Source organism: Panulirus ornatus, chromosome 16, assembly GCF_036320965.1.
Source record: "Panulirus ornatus isolate Po-2019 chromosome 16, ASM3632096v1, whole genome shotgun sequence".
NCBI classification, from domain to species: Eukaryota; Metazoa; Arthropoda; class Malacostraca; order Decapoda; family Palinuridae; genus Panulirus; species Panulirus ornatus.
The window spans coordinates 46,115,812-46,133,867 of record NC_092239.1 but is presented as its reverse complement, the minus strand read 5'-3'; the positions used below and the strand labels follow the sequence as shown (position 1 = coordinate 46,133,867).

The 18,056-nt window shown below is 39.8% G+C and overlaps 1 protein-coding gene across 1 annotated transcript in view; it reads left to right on the top strand.

The window, feature by feature from the left end:
- Positions 1 to 18,056, top strand: part of LOC139753928 (ionotropic receptor 21a-like) — a 150,800-nt gene that overhangs the window by 121,272 nt on the left and 11,472 nt on the right. Inside the window, exon 9 of the mRNA XM_071670886.1 lies at positions 8,497 to 8,683. Within this exon, the coding sequence (XP_071526987.1) occupies positions 8,497 to 8,683 (187 nt within the window). The remainder of the gene's footprint in view (positions 1 to 8,496; positions 8,684 to 18,056) is intronic.

Below are 18,056 nucleotides of genomic sequence, written 5' to 3'. Positions count from 1 at the left end.
AATGATACTCTCTCACCCCAACTCTCATTTGCCCTCTTTTTCACCTCTTGCACCTTTCTCTTGACTTCCTGCCTCTTTCTTTTATACATCTCCCACTCATTTGCATTTTCTCCTTGCAAAAATCGTCCAAATGCCTCTCTCTTCTCTTTCACTAATAATCTTACTTCTTCATCCGACAACTCACTACCTTTTCTAATCAACCCACCTCCCACGCTTCTCCTGCCACAAGCATCTCTGGCGGAAGCCATCACTGCTTCCCTAAATACGTCCCATTCCTCCCTCACTCCCCTTACCTCCTTTGTTCTCATCTTTTTCGATTCTGTACTCAGTCTCTCCTGGTACTTCCTCACACAAGTCTCCTTCACAAGCTCACTTACTCTCACTACCCTCTTCACCCCAACATTCTCTCTTCTTTTCTGAAAATCCCATAGAAATCTTCACCTTCACCTCCACAAGATCAGACATCCCTCCAGTTGCACCTATCAGCACATTAACACCCAAAAGTCTCTCTTTGCGCGCCTGTCAATTAACACGTAATCCAATAAGGCTCTCTGGCCGTCTCTTCTACTTACATACGTATACTTATGTATATCTCGCTTTTTAAACCAGGTATTCCCAATCACCAGTCCTTCTACAAGCTTTTCACCATTTCCATTTACAACACTGAACCCCTCCTGTATACCAATTATTCTCTCCACTGCCACATTACTCACCCTTCAATTGAAATCACCCATCACTATAACCCGGTCTTGTGCATCATAACCACTAACACACTCATTCAGCTGGTCGCAAAACACTTGCCTCTCATGATCTTTCTTCTCATGCCCAGGTGCATACGCACAAATAATCACCCATCTCTCTCCCTGAACTTTCAGTTTTACCCATATTAATCTAGAAATTACTTTTTTACATTCCATCACATACTGCCACAACTCCTGTTTAAGGAGTAGTGCTACTCCTTCCCTTGCTCTTGTAGTCTCACTAACCCCTGACTTGACTGTGAAGACATTCACAAACCATAAATGGATCCATGGAAGCGGAAGTGAATCATAGGGTGGGGGAGGAGGCGAAAATCCTGGGAATCTTGAAGAATGTGTGGAAGTTGGGAACATTATCTCGGAAAGCAAAAATGGCTATGTTTGAAGGAATAGTGGTTCCAATAATGTTGTATGGTTGCGAGGCGTGGGCTATGGATAGATTTGTGCGCAGGAGGGTGGTTGTGCTGGAAATGAGATGTTTCAGGACAATATGTGGTGTAAGGTGGTTTGATCGAGTAAGTAATGTAAGGGTAAGAGAGATGTGTGGAAATAAAAAGAGCGTGGTTGAGAGACCAGAAAAGGGTGTTTTGAAATGGTTTGGGCACATGGAGAGAATGAGTGAGGAAAGATTGACCAAGAGGATATATGTGTCGGAGGTGGAGGGAACGAGGAGAAGAGGGAGACCAAATTGGAGGTGGAAAGATGGAGTGAAAAGGATTTTGTGTGATCGGGGCCTGAACATGCAGGAGGGTGAAAGGAGGGCAAGGAATAGAGTGAATTGGAGCGATGTGGTATACAGGGGTTGACGTGCTGTCAGTGGATTGAATCAAGGCATGTGAAGCGTCCGGGGTAAACCATGGAAAGCTGTGTAGGTATGTATATTTGCGTGTGTGGACGTGTGTATGTACATGTGTATGGGGGGGGGTTGGGCCATTTCTTTCGTCTGTTTCCTTGCGCTACCTCGCAAACGCGGGAGACAGCGACAAAGTATAAAAAAAAAAAAAAAAAAAAAAAATATATATATATATATATATATATATATATATATATATATATATATATATATATATACAGATATTATTATCATTAATTTCCTTTGTTGCTGTCTCCCGCGTTTGCGAAGTAGCGCAAGGAAACAGACGAAAGAAATGGCGCAACCCACCCATTACACATGTATACACGTACACGTCACCACAAGCAAATATACAAACCATATAACAGTGTTGGAACCACTATTCCTTCAAACATACACATTTTTGCTTTCCGAGATAATGTTCTCGACTTCCAAACATTCTTGAAGGCTCCCAGAATTTTCGCCCCTTTCCTCACCCTATGATTCATTTCCGCTTCCATGGTTCCATCCGCTGACAGATCCACTCCCAGATATCTAAAACACTTCACTTCCTCCAGCTTTTCTCTATTCAAGCTTACCTCCCAATTGACTTGACCCTCAACCCTACTCTACCTAATAACCTTGCTCTTATTCACATTTACTCTTAACTTTCTTCTTTCACACACTTTACCAAACTCAGTCACCAGCTTCTGCAGTTTCTTACATGAATCAGCCACCAGCGCTGTATCATCAGCAAACAACAACTGACTCACTTCCCAAGCTCTCTCATCCACAACAGACTGCATACTTGCCCCTCTTTCCAATACTCTTGCATTCACCTCCCTAACAACCCATCCATAAACAAATTAAACAACCATGGAGACATCACACACCCTGGCCGCAAACCTACATTCACTGAGAACCAATCACTTTCCTCTCTTCCTACACGTACACATGCCTTATATCCTCGATAAAAACTTTTCACTTCTAACAACTTGCCTCCCACACCATATTTTCTTAAAACCTTCCACAGAGCATCTCTATCAACTCTATCATATGCCTTCTCCAGATCCATAAATGCTACATACAAATCCATTTTTTTTTCTAAGTATTTCCCGCATACATTCTTGAAAGCAAACACCTAATCCACATATCCTCTACCACTTCTGAAACCACACTGCTCTTCCTCAATCTGATGCTCTGTACATGTCTTCACCCTCTCAATCAATACCCTCCCATATAATTTACTAGGAATACTCAACAAACTTATACCTCTGAAATTTGAGCACTCACTCTTATCCCCTTTGCCTTTGTACAATGGCACTATGCACGCATTCCGCCAATCCTCAGGCACCTCACCATGAGTCATACTTACATTAAATAACCTTACCAACCAGTCAACAATACAATCACACCCTTTTTTAATAAATTCCACTGCACTACCATGCAAACCTGCTGCTTTGCCGGCTTTCATCTTCTCTATTTACCAAATCATTTTCCCTAACCCTCTCACTTTGCACACCACCTCGACCAAGACACAACACATCTGCCACTCTATCATCAAACACATTCAACAAACCTTCAAAATACTCACTCCATCTCCTTCTCACATCACCACTACTTGTTATCACCTCCCCATTAGCCCCTTCACTGAAGTTCCCATTTGTTCCCTTGTCTTACGCACTTTATTTACCTCCTTCCAAAACATCTTTTTATTCTCCCTGAAATTTAATGATACTCTCACCCCAACTCTCATTTGCCCTCTTTTTCACCTCTTGCACCTTTCTCTTGACCTCCTGCCTCTTTCTTTTATACCTCTCCCACTCATTTGCATTTTTTCCCGGAAAAAAATCGTTCAAATGCCTCTCTCTTCTCTTTCACTAATAATCTTACTTCTTCATCCCACCACTCACTACTTTTTCTAATCAATCCACGTCCCACGCTTCTCATGCCACAACATCTTTTGCGCAAGCCATCACTGCTTCCCTAAATACATCCCATTCCTCCCCCACTCTCCTAACCTCCTTTGTTGTCACCTTTCTCCATTCTGTACTCAGTCTCTCCTGCTACTTCCTCACACAAGTCTCCTTCCCAAGCTCACTTACTCTCACCACTCTCTTTACCCCAACATTCTCTCTTCTTTTCTGAAAACCCCCACAAATCTTCACCTTCGATTCCACAAGATAATGATCAGACATCCCTCTAGTTGCACCTCTTAGCACATTAACATCCAAAAGTCTCTTTTTCGTGCGCCTGTCAATTAACACGTAATCCAATAACGCTCTCTGGCCATCTCTCCTATTTACATACGTATACTTATGTATATCTCGCTTTTTAAACCAGGTATTCCCAATCACCAGTCCTTTTTCAGCACATAAATCTACAAGCTTTTCACCATTTCCATTTACAACACTGAACACTCCATGTATACCAATTATTCCCTCAACTGCCACATTACTCACCTTTGCATTCAAATCACCCATCACTATAACCCTGTCTTGTGCATCAAAACCACTAACACACTCATTCAGCTGCTTCCAAAACACTTGCCTCTCATGATCTTTCTTCTCATGCCCAGGTGCATATGCACCAATAATCACCCATCTCTCTCCATCAACTTTCAGTTTTACCCATATCAATCTAGAATTTGCTTTCTTACACTCTTTCGCATACTCCCACAACTCCTGATTCGGGAGTAGTGCTACTCCTTCCCTTGCTCTTGTCCTCTCAAATAACCCTTGACTTTACTCCCAAGACATTCCTAAACCACTCTTCCCCTTTACCCTTTAGCTTTGTTTCACTCAGAGCCAAAACATCCAAGTTCCTCTCCTCAAACATACTACCTATCTCTCCTTTTTTCTCATCTTGGTTACATCCACACACATTTAGACGCCCCAATCTGAGCCTTCGAGGAGCATGAGCACCCCTCGCGTGACTCCTTCTTCTGTTTCCCCTTTTAGAAAGTTAAAATACACGGAGGGGAGGGTTTCTGGCCCCCCGCTCCCGTCCCCTTTAGTCGCCTTCTACGACACGTGAGGAATGCGTGGGAAGTATTCTTAATCCCCTATATATATATATATATATATATATATATATATATATATATATATATATATATATATATATATATATATATATATATATTCCCTGGGGATAGGGGAGAAAGAATACTTCCCACGTATTCCCTGCGTGTCGTAGAAGGCGACTAAAAGGGAAGGGAGCGGGGGGCTGGAAATCCTCCCCTCTCGTTTTTTTTTTTAATTTTCCAAAAGAAGGAACAGAGAAGAGGGCCAGGTGAGGATATTCCCTCAAAGGCCCAGTCCTCTGTTCTTAACGCTACCTCGCTATCGCGGGAAATGGCGAATAGTATGAAAAAAAAAAAAAAAAAATATATATATATATATATATATATATATATATATATATATATATATATATATATATATATATATATATATATATATATATATATATATATATATATTCATATATCCATATATATATATATATATATACATATATATATATATATATATATATATACATATATATATATATAGGGGATAGGGGATAAAGGATAGTTCCCATGGATTTCCCGTGTGTCGTAAAAGGCGACTAACCGGGAAGCAGGCGGTTGGCTAAATGGCCTCCCCTCTTTTTATTTTAACTTTCTAAACATTGAAACAGAAGAAAGAATCATGTGGGGAGTGCTCTTTCTCCTCGAAGGTTCAAATTGGAGTGTCTAAATGTGTGTGAATGTAGGCAATATGAGAAATAAGGAGAGATATGTAGTATGTTTGAGGAAAGGAACCTTGATATTTGGCTCTGAGTGAACCGAAACTCAAGGATAAAGGGGAAAAGTGGTTTGGGAATGTGTAGGGAGTAAAGTTAGGGGTTGAGATAACAAGAGCAAGGGATTGTTTAGCATTACTGAAGTAGGAGTTTTGGGAGTATGTGTTAGAATGTTTGAAAGTGAACTCTAGATTGATGTGCGTAAAACTGAAAGTGGATGGAGAGAGATGGGCTACTATTGGTGCCTATAAACCTAGGCAAGAGAAGAAAAAACATGAGAGGCAAGTGTTTTGGGAGCAGATGAAAGAGTGCGTTAGCAGCTTTGATGCACGAGAGACCGTGTTATAGTGATGGGTGATTTGAATGCAAATGTAAATAATGTGGCAGTTGAGGGTATAAATGTTGAACATAGGGTGTTCAGTGTTGTAAATGGAAATGGAGAAGTGCTTGTAAACTTATGTGCTGAAATGAGCATGTGATTTGGAATACCTGGTTTAAAAAGAGAGATATACATAAGTATAAGTATGTAAGTAGGACAGATGGCCAGAGAGCGTTATTGGATTACATGTTGATTGATAGGCGAATGAAAGAGAGAATTTCGGATGTAACTGAAGGAATGTGTGATCATTATCTTTTGTAGGCGAAGATGAAGATTCGTAGAGGTTTTCAGAAAAAAAGAGAGAATGTTGTGATGAAGAGATTTGTGCGAGTAAGTGAGCTTCGAAAGGAGACTTGTGTGAGGATGTACCAGGAGAGATTAAGTGCAGAATGAAAAAAAAGATGAGAACAAAGGACGTAAGGGGAGTGGGAGAGGAATGGGATGCATTTCCGGAAACAGTGATGGCTTGCGTAAAAAGATGCCTATAGCATGAGAAAGGTGGGAGGCAGGCAGATTAGAAAGGTTGATGAGTTTTGGGATGAAGAAGTAAAATTGTTAGTGAAAGAGAAGAGAGGAATTTGGACGATTTTTGCAGGGAAATAGTGGATATGACTGGGAAATGCATAAAGGAAAATGGCAGGAGGGCAAGAGAAAGGTGGAAGAGGTGAAAAGAGGGCAAATGAGAATTTGGGTGAAAGAGAATAGTTAGATTTTAGGGTAAAAAAAAAAACGTCTTGGAAGGAGGTAAATAAAGTGCGTAAGACAAGCGAAGAAATGGGAACATCGGTGAAGGAGGCTAATGGGGAGGTAATAACAAGTAGTAGGGAAGTGAGAGGAGATGGAGTTTTGAAGGTTTGTTGAATGTATTTAACAAGAGAGAGTGGCAGGCATAGGATGCTTTGGTCGAGGTTGTGTGCGAAGTGAGAGGGAGAATAGCTTGGTAAACAGAGAAGAGGTAGTGAAAGCTTTGCAGAAGATGAAAGCCGGCAAGGCAGCAGGGTTTGGATGGTACTGCAGAGGAATTTATCAAAAAAGGGGTGACTCTGTTGTTGACTGATTGGTGAGGATATTCATTGTATGTATAGTTCATGGTGAAGAGCCTGAGGATTGGTGGAATGCATGCATAGTGCTATTGTACAAAGTAAAGGGGATAAAGGTGAGTGTGCAAATTACAGAGGTATAAGTTTGTTGAGTATTCCTGAGAAATTATATGGGAGGGTATTGACTGAGAGGGTGAAGGCACGTACAGAGCATCAGATTGGGGAAGGGCAGTGTGGTTTCATAAGTGGTAGTGCTTTGAAGAATGTATGTAATAAATACGCAGTAAAACAATTGGATTTGTATAAAGCATTCATGGATCTGAAAAAAGCATATGACAGAGTTAATAGAGATGTTCTTTGGAAGGTATTAAGAGTTGTTGGTGTGAGAGGTAAGTTGCTGGAAGTAGTGAAAAGTTTTTATCGAGGACGTAAATCATGTTTGTGAGTGGGAAGAGAGGAAAGTGATTGGTTCCCAGTGAATGTCGGTTTTCGGCAAGGGTGCGTGATGTCTCCATGTTTGTTTGATTTGTTTATGGATGGTTTGGTTAGGGATTTGAATGCAAGAGTTTTGAAGAGAGGGGCAAGTATGCAGCCTGTTGTGGATGAGAGGGCTTGGTAAGTGAGTCAGTTATTGTTCGCTGATGATAACAACTCTCATGACTGATTCGGATGAGAAACTGCATAAGCTTGTGACTGAATTTGGTAAAATGTGTTAAAGAAGAAAGCTTGAGCAAATGCCAATAAGAGCAAGGCTATTAGGTTCAGCAGGGTTTGAGTGACAGGTCAATTGAGAGGTAACTTTGAATGAAGAAAAACTGGAGGAAGTGAAGTGTTTTATATATCTGTGAGTGGATTTATCAATGAATGGAACCATGGAAGTGGAAGTGAGTCACAGAGTGGGGGAGGGGACGAAGGTTCTAGGAGCGTTGAAGAATGTGTGGAAGGCAAGAACGTTATCTCGAAGAGCAAAAATGGGTATATTTGAATGAATAGTGGTTCCAACACTGTTGTATGGTTGCGAGGCGTCGGCTATAGATAGAATTGTGCGGAGAGGGTGGATGTGTTGGAAATGAGATGTTTGAGGACAATATGTGGCGTGAGGTGGTTGCAAGGATGGATAAAAGTAGCATGCATGAATATGCACATGTGTATATATGTATATGTCTGTGTATGTATATGTAGGTATACGTTCAAATGTATAGACATGTATATGTGCGTGTGTGGGTGTTTATGTATATATATGTGTATGTGGGTTGGTTGGGCCATTTTTTCGTCTGTTTCGTTGCACTACCTTCGCTAACGCAGGAAACAGCGACAAAGTATAATGAAAAAATGATAAATGACATGTATGTACATATTTATACTTGTTGCCTTCATCCATTGCTATCGCAAAACCTGCCACACATGAAATATCATTCCCCCTACAATAATCTGGTCTGGAATGGAATAAGATGCAGAGAATATAATTACAAAAAAGAGAAAGGTTAAGCCGCTATGACTTGCAAGACACTATATGTGCAAAATGGTTTGGAAAATATAGATGTTTTTAGGGCTGTTGTAGAAAGTACTTTGAGGAGGGAAAATTTGAGTCTTAGAGAAAAATGGAAGAGGATGTAACTGAACATATCACTAATAATGATTTACTGCGTAATTCACACGTGTGAATGTGCAATTATTGTATCCCTGCTTGGTCAGACAAGCAGTTATCGACAACCGGCGGTACCTGGAGCAGATGATCGCGGACCACTTCACGCAGGTGGACGGCAGCACACGACTATACATTGGGAGAGAGACAGTGCTCCCGGGCCTGGGAGCCTGGCCCATACCTCACGACGCTCCGTACACAGCTCAGCTGGACCACCTCATGATGTCTGTCATAGAGGTAAGAGGCGTCTGAAAAATCTTAGTGTTAGGAATGATGATGTTTGTGACTACCAAATATAGTTATGAAAAGATGGTGGAGGTACTTCAATGTCTATGTTTGCATTATACTGACACACACACACACACACACACACACACACACACACACACACACTCTTCTCAAAACTCCTGCTTCTGGAGTATTGCTACTCCTTCCTTTGCTCTTGTCATCTCACTAACGTAAGGGGAATGGGGGAAGAACGGGAATGTATTTAAGGAAGGAGTGGTGGCTTGTGCAAAAGACGCCTGTGGCATGAGAAAGATAGGAGGTTGGCGGATTAGAGAGGGTAGTGGGTGGTGGGATGAAGAAGTAAGATGATTAGTGAAAGAGAAGAGAGAAGCATATGGACGATTTTTGTAGGAAAATAGTGCAGATGAGTGGGAGATGTATGAAAGAAAGAGGCAGGAGGCCAGGAGAAAGGCGCAAGAGGTGAAAAAGAGGGCAAATGAGAGTTCGGGTGAGAGAGTATTGTTAAATTTTAAGGAAAATAAAAATGAGAGTATCAGTGAAGGGGGCTAAAATGGAGGCAATAAAAAGTAGTGCTGAAGTGAGAAGGTGATGCAGTGAGTATTTTGAAGGTTTGTTGAATGTGTATGATGATAGAGTGGCAGATAAAGGATGTTTTAATCGAGGTGGTGTGCGAAGTGAGGTGGCCATTGAGAATGGTTTGGTAAACAGAGAAGAGGAAGTGAAAGCTTTGCAGAAGATGAAAGCCGGCAAGGCGGCGGTTTTGGATGGTATTGCAGTGAAGTTTATTACAAAAGGAGGTGACTGTGTTGTTGACTGGTTATTAGGTTTAGTAGGGTTGAGGGACAAGTCATTTGGGAGGTAAGTTTGAATGGAGAAAAAATGGAGGTGAAAAGCGTGCAAGGAATAGAGTGAATTGGAACGATGTGGTATACCGGGGTCGACATGCTGTGAAAGAGAGACTTTTGGATGTTAAATTGCTGAGAGGGGCAGCTGGAGGGATGTCTGATCACTATCTTGTGGAGGCGAAGGTGAAGATTTGTAGAGGTTTTCAGAAAAGGAGATAGAATTGGGGAGAAGGGAATGGTCAAAGTAAATGTGCTTGGAAAGGAGACTTGTGTGAGGAAGTATTAGGAGAGATTGAGTGCAGAATGACAAAAGGTGAGAGCGAATGACGTAAAGGGAGTGGGAGAGAAATGGGATGTATTTAGGAAAATTGAGAGTAAATGTGAATAAGAACAAGGTTATTAGGTTTAGTAGGGTTGAGGGAAAGTTATTTGAGAGGTAGGTTTGAATGGAGAAAAACTGGAGAAAGTTAAGTGTTTCAGATATCTGGGATTGGACTTAGCAGCGGATGGAACCATGCAAGCGGAAGTGTGCCCCAAAGCGGGAGAGGGGCGAAGAATTTTAGCATCGTTGAAGAATGTGTGGAAAGTGAGAACGTTGTCTCACGGAGCATAAATGGCAATGGTTGAGGGAACAGTGGTTCCAACAATGTTATATGGTTGTGAGGCATAGGCTATAGACAGGGTTGTGAGGAGGTGGATGGATATGTTGGAAATGAAATGCTTGAGAACAATATGTGGTGTGAGGTGGTTTGATCGAGCAAGTAATGAATGAGTGAAAGAGATATGTGGTAATAAAAAGAGCGTGGTTGAGAGAGCAGAGGAGGGTGTGTTGAAATGGTTTGGACACATGGAGAGAATAAGTGAGGAAAGATTGACAAAGAGGATATATATGTCAGAGGTGATGGGAAGGAGAAGCGGGAGACCAGATTGGAGGTGGAAGAATGGAGTGAACAATTTTTTAAGCGATCGGGGCCTGAAGGTACAGGAGGGTGAAAGGCGTGCAAGGAATAGAATGAATTGAAACGTTTTGGTTTACCGATGTCTGGGAGTATACCTTGGAAAGATGCGTGTAACCTGGATTTGGAAAGGGAGGTGTGGTTTCGGTGCAATACACATGACAGCTAGAGACTGAGTGCGAACGAATGTGGCCAGTTTTTCTTTTCCTGGCTTTACTTCGCTGGAGGTGGTAGTGGTGCAGGTGCAACGGGAATGGATGAATATATGAATATGTAAATGTGTAATAATGTAAGTATATGTTGAAATGTATGTGTATGTATATGTGCGTGTATTGTATTTATCTGTGTATAGGAATGGGTTGGGCCATTCCTCGTCTGTTTCCTTGCGCTACCTCTCTGACGCAGGAGACGGCATTGAAGATTGATAATGATATGAATGATAATGATAATAATAATAAGAATGATAATGAAAGAATAATAATAATGATAGTAATAATGATAATAATAATAATAATAATAATAATAATAATAATAATAATAATAATAATAATAATAATAACAATAATAATAATGATAATAATAATAATAATATTAATGATGATAATAATAATAATGATAATAATAATAATAATAATAATAATAATAATAATAATAATGAAAATGATAATAATGATACTACTACTAATAATAATAATGATAATGATAATGATAATAATAATAATAACAATAATAATGATAATGATAAAATAATAATAATAATGATAATAATGATAATAATGATAATAATGATAATAATAATAATTATAATAATAATAATATAATAATAATAATAATAATAATAATAATAATAATGATAATAATAATAATGATAGTAATAATGATAATAATAATAATGAGACGACAAAAGCAAGGGAAGGAATAGCACTACTCCTGAAAAAGGAGTTGTGGGAGTATGTGACAGAGTGTAAGAAAGTAGACTCTACATTGATATAGGTAAAACTGAAGGTGGATGGGGAGAGATGGGTGATTATTGCTGCATATGCACCTGTGCATGAGAAGAAAGATCATGAGAGGCGAGTGTTTTGGGAACAGCTGAGTGAGTGCGTTAACCGTGTTGATGCACGAGAGACCAGGTTATAGTGATGGGCGATTTGAATGCAAAGGTGAGTAATGTGACAGTTGAGAGGATAATTGGTGTACATGGGTGCTCAGTGTTGTAAATATAAATGGTGAAGAACTTGTTCATTTGGTGATTGGGAAAACCGGATTTAAAAGAGAGACAAGAATAAGTATACGTATGTAAGAAGGAGAGATGGCCAGAGAGCGTTATTGGATTACGTGTTAACTGATAGGCGCGTGAAAAAGAGACTTTTGAATGTTAATGTGCTGAAAGGTGCAACTAGGGGGATTTCTGATCATTATCTTGTGGAGGCGAAGGTGAAGATTTGTAAAGGTTTTCAGAAAAGAATTAAGAATGTTGAGGTGAAGAGAGTGGTGAGAGTAAGTGAGCTTGGGAAGGAGACTTGTGTAAGGAAGTACCACGAGAGACTGAGTGCAGAAGGGAGAAAGATGAGAGCAAAGGACGTAAGGGGAGTGGGGGAGGAATATGATGTTTTTAGGGAAGCAGTGATGGCTTGCGCAAAAGATGCTTGTGGACATGAGAAGCGTGGGAGGTGGGGCAGAGTAGAAAGGGTAGTAAGTGTTTGTATGAAGAAGTAAGATTATTAGTGAAAGAGAAGAGAGAGCCATTTGGACGAGTTTTACAAGGAAATAGTGCAAATGACTGGGAGATGTATAAAAGAAAGAGTCAAAAGGTCAAGCGGAAGGTGCAAGAATTGAAATAGAGGACAAATGAGAGTTGGGGTGAGACAGTGTCATTAAATTTTAGAGAGAATAAAAGGAAGTTTTGGACGGAGGAAAATTAAGTGCGTAAGACAAGAAAACAAATGGGAACATCGGTGAAGGGGGCTAATGGGTAGGTAGTAAGTAGTGGTGATATGAGAAGGAGATCGAGTGAGTATTTTGAAGGTTCGTTGAACATGTTATATATATATATAAATATATATATATGTATATATATATATATATATATATATATATATATATATATATATATATATATATATATATATATATATATATATATATATACATACATATATATATATATATATATATATATATATATATATATATATATATATATATATATATATATATATATATATATATATATATATATATATATATATATATATATATATATATATATATATATATAAATATATATATATATATATATATATATATATATATATATATATATATATATATATATATATATATATATATATATATATATATATATATATATATATATATATATATATATATATATATATATATATATATATATATATATATATATATATATATATATATATATATATATATATATATATATATATATATATATATATATATATATATATAAAGTGTGTGGAAGAAGAAAGTTAAGAGTAAATGTGAATAAGAGCAAGGTTATTAGGTACAGTAGGGTTGAGGGTCAAGTCAATTGGGAGGTGAGTTTGAATGGAGAAAAACTGGAGGAAGTGAAGTGTTTTAGATATCTGGGAGTGGATCTGTCAGCGGATGGAACCATGGAAGCGGAAGTGGATCATAGGGTGGGGGAGGGGGCAAAAATTTTGGGAGCCTTGAAAAATGTGTGGAAGTCGAGAACATTATCCCGGAAAGCAAAAATGGGTATGTTTGAAGGAATAGTGGTTCCAACAATGTTGTATGGTTGCGAGGCGTGGGCTATGGATAGAGTTGTGCGCAGGAGGATGGATGTGCTGGAAATGAGATGTTTGAGGACAATGTGTGGTGTGAGGTGGTTTGATCGAGTAAGTAACGTAAGGGTAAGAGAGATGTGTGGAAATAAAAAGAGCGTGGTTGAGAGAGCAGAAGAGGATGTTTTGAAGTGGTTTGGGCACATGGAGAGAATGAGTGAGGAAAGATTGACCAAGAGGATATATGTGTCGGAGGTGGAGGGAACGAGGAGAAGAGGGAGACCAAATTGGAGGTGGAAAGATGGAGTGAAAAGGATTTTGTGTGATCGGGGCCTGAACATGCAGGAGGGTGAAAGGAGGGCAAGGAATAGAGTGAATTGGAGCGATGTGGTATACAGGGGTTGATTGTCGGTGGATTGAGTCGAGGCATGTGAGGCGTCCGGGGTAAACCATGGAAAGCTGTGTAGGTATGTATATTTGCGTGTGTGGACGTATGTATGTACATGTGTATGGGGGGGGTTGGGCCATTTCTTTCGTCTGTTTCCTTGCGCTACCTCGCAAACGCGGGAGACAGCGACGAGGTATAAAAGAAAAAAAAAAAAAATATATATATATATACATATATATGTGTATTTATATATATATATATATATATATATATATATATATATATATATATATATATATATATATATATATATATATATATATATATATATATATATATATATATATATATATATATATATATATATATATACATACATATATATATATATATATATATATATATATATATATATATATATATATATATATATATATATATATATATATATATATATATATATTTTTTTTTTTTTTTTCATACTATTCACCATTTCCCGCGTTAGCGAGGTAGCATTAAGAACAGAGGACTGGGCCTCTGAGGGAATATCCTCACCTGGCCCCCTTCACTGTTATTTCTTTTGGAAAATTGAAAAAAAAAAGACAGGGGAGGATTTCCAGCCCCCCGTTCCCTCCCCTTTTAGTCGCCTTCTACGACACGCAGGGAATACGTGGGAAGTATTCTTTCTCCCCTATCCCTAGGGGTAATATATATATATATATATTTCTTTTTTTTTTTTTTTTGCTTTGTCGCTGTCTCCCGCGTTTGCGAGGTAGCGCAAGAAAAGAGACGAAAGAAATGGTCTAACCCATCCCCATACACATGTATATACATACACGTCCACACACGCAAATATACATACATATACATCTCAATGTACACATATATATACACACACAGACACATACATATGTACACATGCACAAAAATCACACTGTCTGCCTTTATTCATTCCTATCGCCACCTCGCCAGATATGGAATTTCATCCCCCTCCCCCTCATGTGTGCGAGGTAGCGCTTGGGAAAGACAAGAAAAGCCCCATTCGTTCACACTCAGTCTCTAGCTGTCATGCAATAATGCCCGAAACCACAGCTCCCTTTCCACATGAAGGCCTCACAGAACATTCCATGGTTTACCCCATACGCTTCACATAACCTGATTCAATCTATTGACAGCTCGTCGACCTCGGTATAACACATCGATCCAATTCACTCTATTCCTTGCCAGCTTTCACCCTCTTTCATGTTCAGGCTCCCGATCACTCAAAATTTTTTCACTCCATCTTTCCACCTCCAATTTGGTCTCTCACTTCTCCTCGTTCCATCCACGTCCGACACATATATCCTTTAGGACAATCTTTCCTCACTCATTCTCTCCATTAGACAAAACCATTTCAAAACACCCTCTTCTGCCCTCTCAACCACGGTCTTTTTATTTCCACACATCTCTCTTACCCTTACATTACCTACTCGATCAAACCACCTCACACCACACATTGTCCTCAAACATCTTATTTCCAGCAAATCTACCATCCTGAGTACAACTCTATCCATAGCCCACGCCTCGCAGCCATACAACATTGTTGGAACCACTATTCCATCAAAAACACCCATTTTTGCTTTCGGAGATAATGTTTTCGACTTCAACAAATTATTCAAGGCTCCCAGGATTTTCGCCCCCACACTGTCTGCCCCTATTCATTCCCATCGCCACCTCGCCACATATGGAATACCATCCCCCTCCCCCCTCATGTGTGCGAGGTAGCACTAGGAAAAGACAACAAAGGCCCCATTCGTTCACACTCAGTCTCCAGCTGTCACGCAATAATGCCCGAAACCACAGCTCCCTTTCCACATCCAGGCCCCACACAACTTTCCATGGTTTATCCCAGACGCTTCACATGCCCTGATTCAATCCAATGACAGCACGTCAACCCCGGTATACCACATCGATCCAGTTCACTTTATTCCTTGAACGCCTTTCACCCTTCTGCATGTTCAGGCCCCGATCACTCAAAATCTTTTTCACTCGATCTTTCCACCTCCAATTTGGTCTCCCACTTCTCCTCGTTCCCTCCACCTCCGACACATATGTCCTCTTGGTAAATCTTTCCACACTCATTCCCTTCATGTGCCCAAACCATTTCAAAACACCCTCTTCTGCTCTCTCAACCACGCTCTTTTTATTTCCACACATCTCCCTTACCCTTACATTACTTAATCTATCAAACCACCTCACACCACACATTGTCCTCAAATATCTCATTTCCAGCACATCCACCCTCCTGCGCACAACTCTATCCATAGCCCACGCCTCGCAACCATACAACATTGTTGGAACCACTATTCCTTCAAACATACCCATTTTTCCTTTCCGAGGTAATGTTCTCGACTTCCAAACATTCTTCAAGGCTCCCAGAATTTTCGCCCACTCCCCCTACCCTATGATTCACTTCCGCTTCCATGGTTCCATCCGCTGCCAGATCCACTCCCAGATATCTAAAACACTTTACTTCCCCCAGTTTTTCTCCATTCAAACTCACCTCCCAATTGACTTGACCCTCAACCCTACTGTATCTAATAACCTTGCTCTTATTCACATTTACTCTTAACTTTCTTCTTTCAGAGACTTTACCAAACTTAGTCACCAGCTTCTGCAGTTTCTCACATGAATCAGCCACCAGCGCTGTATCATCAGCGAACAACAACTGACTCACTTCCCAAGCTCTCTCATCCACAACAGACTTCATACTTGCCCCTCTTTGCAAAACTCTTGCATTCACCTCCCTAACAACATGATCAATAAACAAATTAAACAACCTATGGAGACATCACACACCCCTGCCGCAAACCTACATTCACTGAGAACCAATCACTTTCCTCTCTTCCTACAAGTACACATACCTTTCATCCTCGATAAAAACTTTTCACTGCTTCTAACAACTTGCCTCCCACACCATATATTCTTAATACCTTCCACAGAGCATCTCTATCAACTCTATCCTATGCCTTCTCCAGATCCATAAATGCTACATACAAATCCGTTTGCTTTTCTAAGTATATACATTCTTCAAAGCAAACACCTGATCATCACATCCTCTACCACTTCTGAAACCACACTGCTCTTCCCCAATATGATGCTCTGTACATGCCTTCACCATCTCAATCAATACCCTCCCATATAATTTACCAAGGAATACTCAACAGACTTATACCTCTGTAATTTGAGCACTCACTTTTATCCCCTTTGCCTTTGTACAATGGCACTATGCACGCATTCCGCCAGTCCTCAGGCGCCTCACCATGAGTCATACATACATTAAATAACCTTACCAACCAGTCAACAATACAGTCACCCTCTTCTTTTAATAGATTTTACTGCAATACCATCTAAACCTGCTGCCTTGCCGACTTCCATCTTCCGCAAAGCTTTTACTACCTCTTCTCTGGTTACCAAATCATTTTCCCTAACCCTCTCACTTTGCACACCACCTCGACCAAAACACCCTATATCTTCCACTCTATCATCAAACTCATTCAACAAACCTTCAAAATACTCAGTCCATCTCCTTCTCACATCACCACTACTTGTTATCACCTCCCCATTAGCGCCCTTCACTGAAGTTCCCATTAGCTCCCTTGTCTTACACAATTTATTTACCTCCTTCCAGAACATCATTTTATTTCTCCCTAAAATTTAATGATACTCTCTCACCCCAACTCTCATTTGCCCTCTTTTTCACCTCTTGCACCTTTCTCTTGACCTCCTGTGTCTTTCTTTTATACATCTCCCACTCAATTGCATTTTTACCCTGCAAAAATCATCCAAATTCCTCTCTCTTCTCTTTCACTAAAAATCTTACTTCTTCATCCCACCACTCACTACCCTTTCTAATCAACCCACCTCCCACGCTTCTCATGCCACAAGCATCTTTTGCGCACTCCATCACTGATTCCCTAAATATATCCCATTCCTCCCTCACTCCCCTAACTTCCATTTTTCTCACCTTTTTCCATTCTGTACTCAGTCTCTCCTGGTACTTCCTCACACAAGTCTCCTTTCCAAGCTCACTTACTCTCACCACCGTCTTCACCCCAACATTCACCCTTCTTTTCTGAAAACCCATAGAAATCTTCACCTTAGCCTCCACAAGATAATAATCAGACATCCCTCCAGTTGCACCTCTCAGCACATTAACATCCAAAAGTCTCTCTTTCGCGCGCCTGTCAATTAACACGTAATCCAATAACGCTCTCTGGCCATCTCTCCTACTTACATACGTATACTTATGTATATCTCGCTTTTTAAACCAGGTATTCCCAATCACCAATCCTTTTTCACCACATAAATCTACAATCTCTTCACCATTTCCATTTACAACAC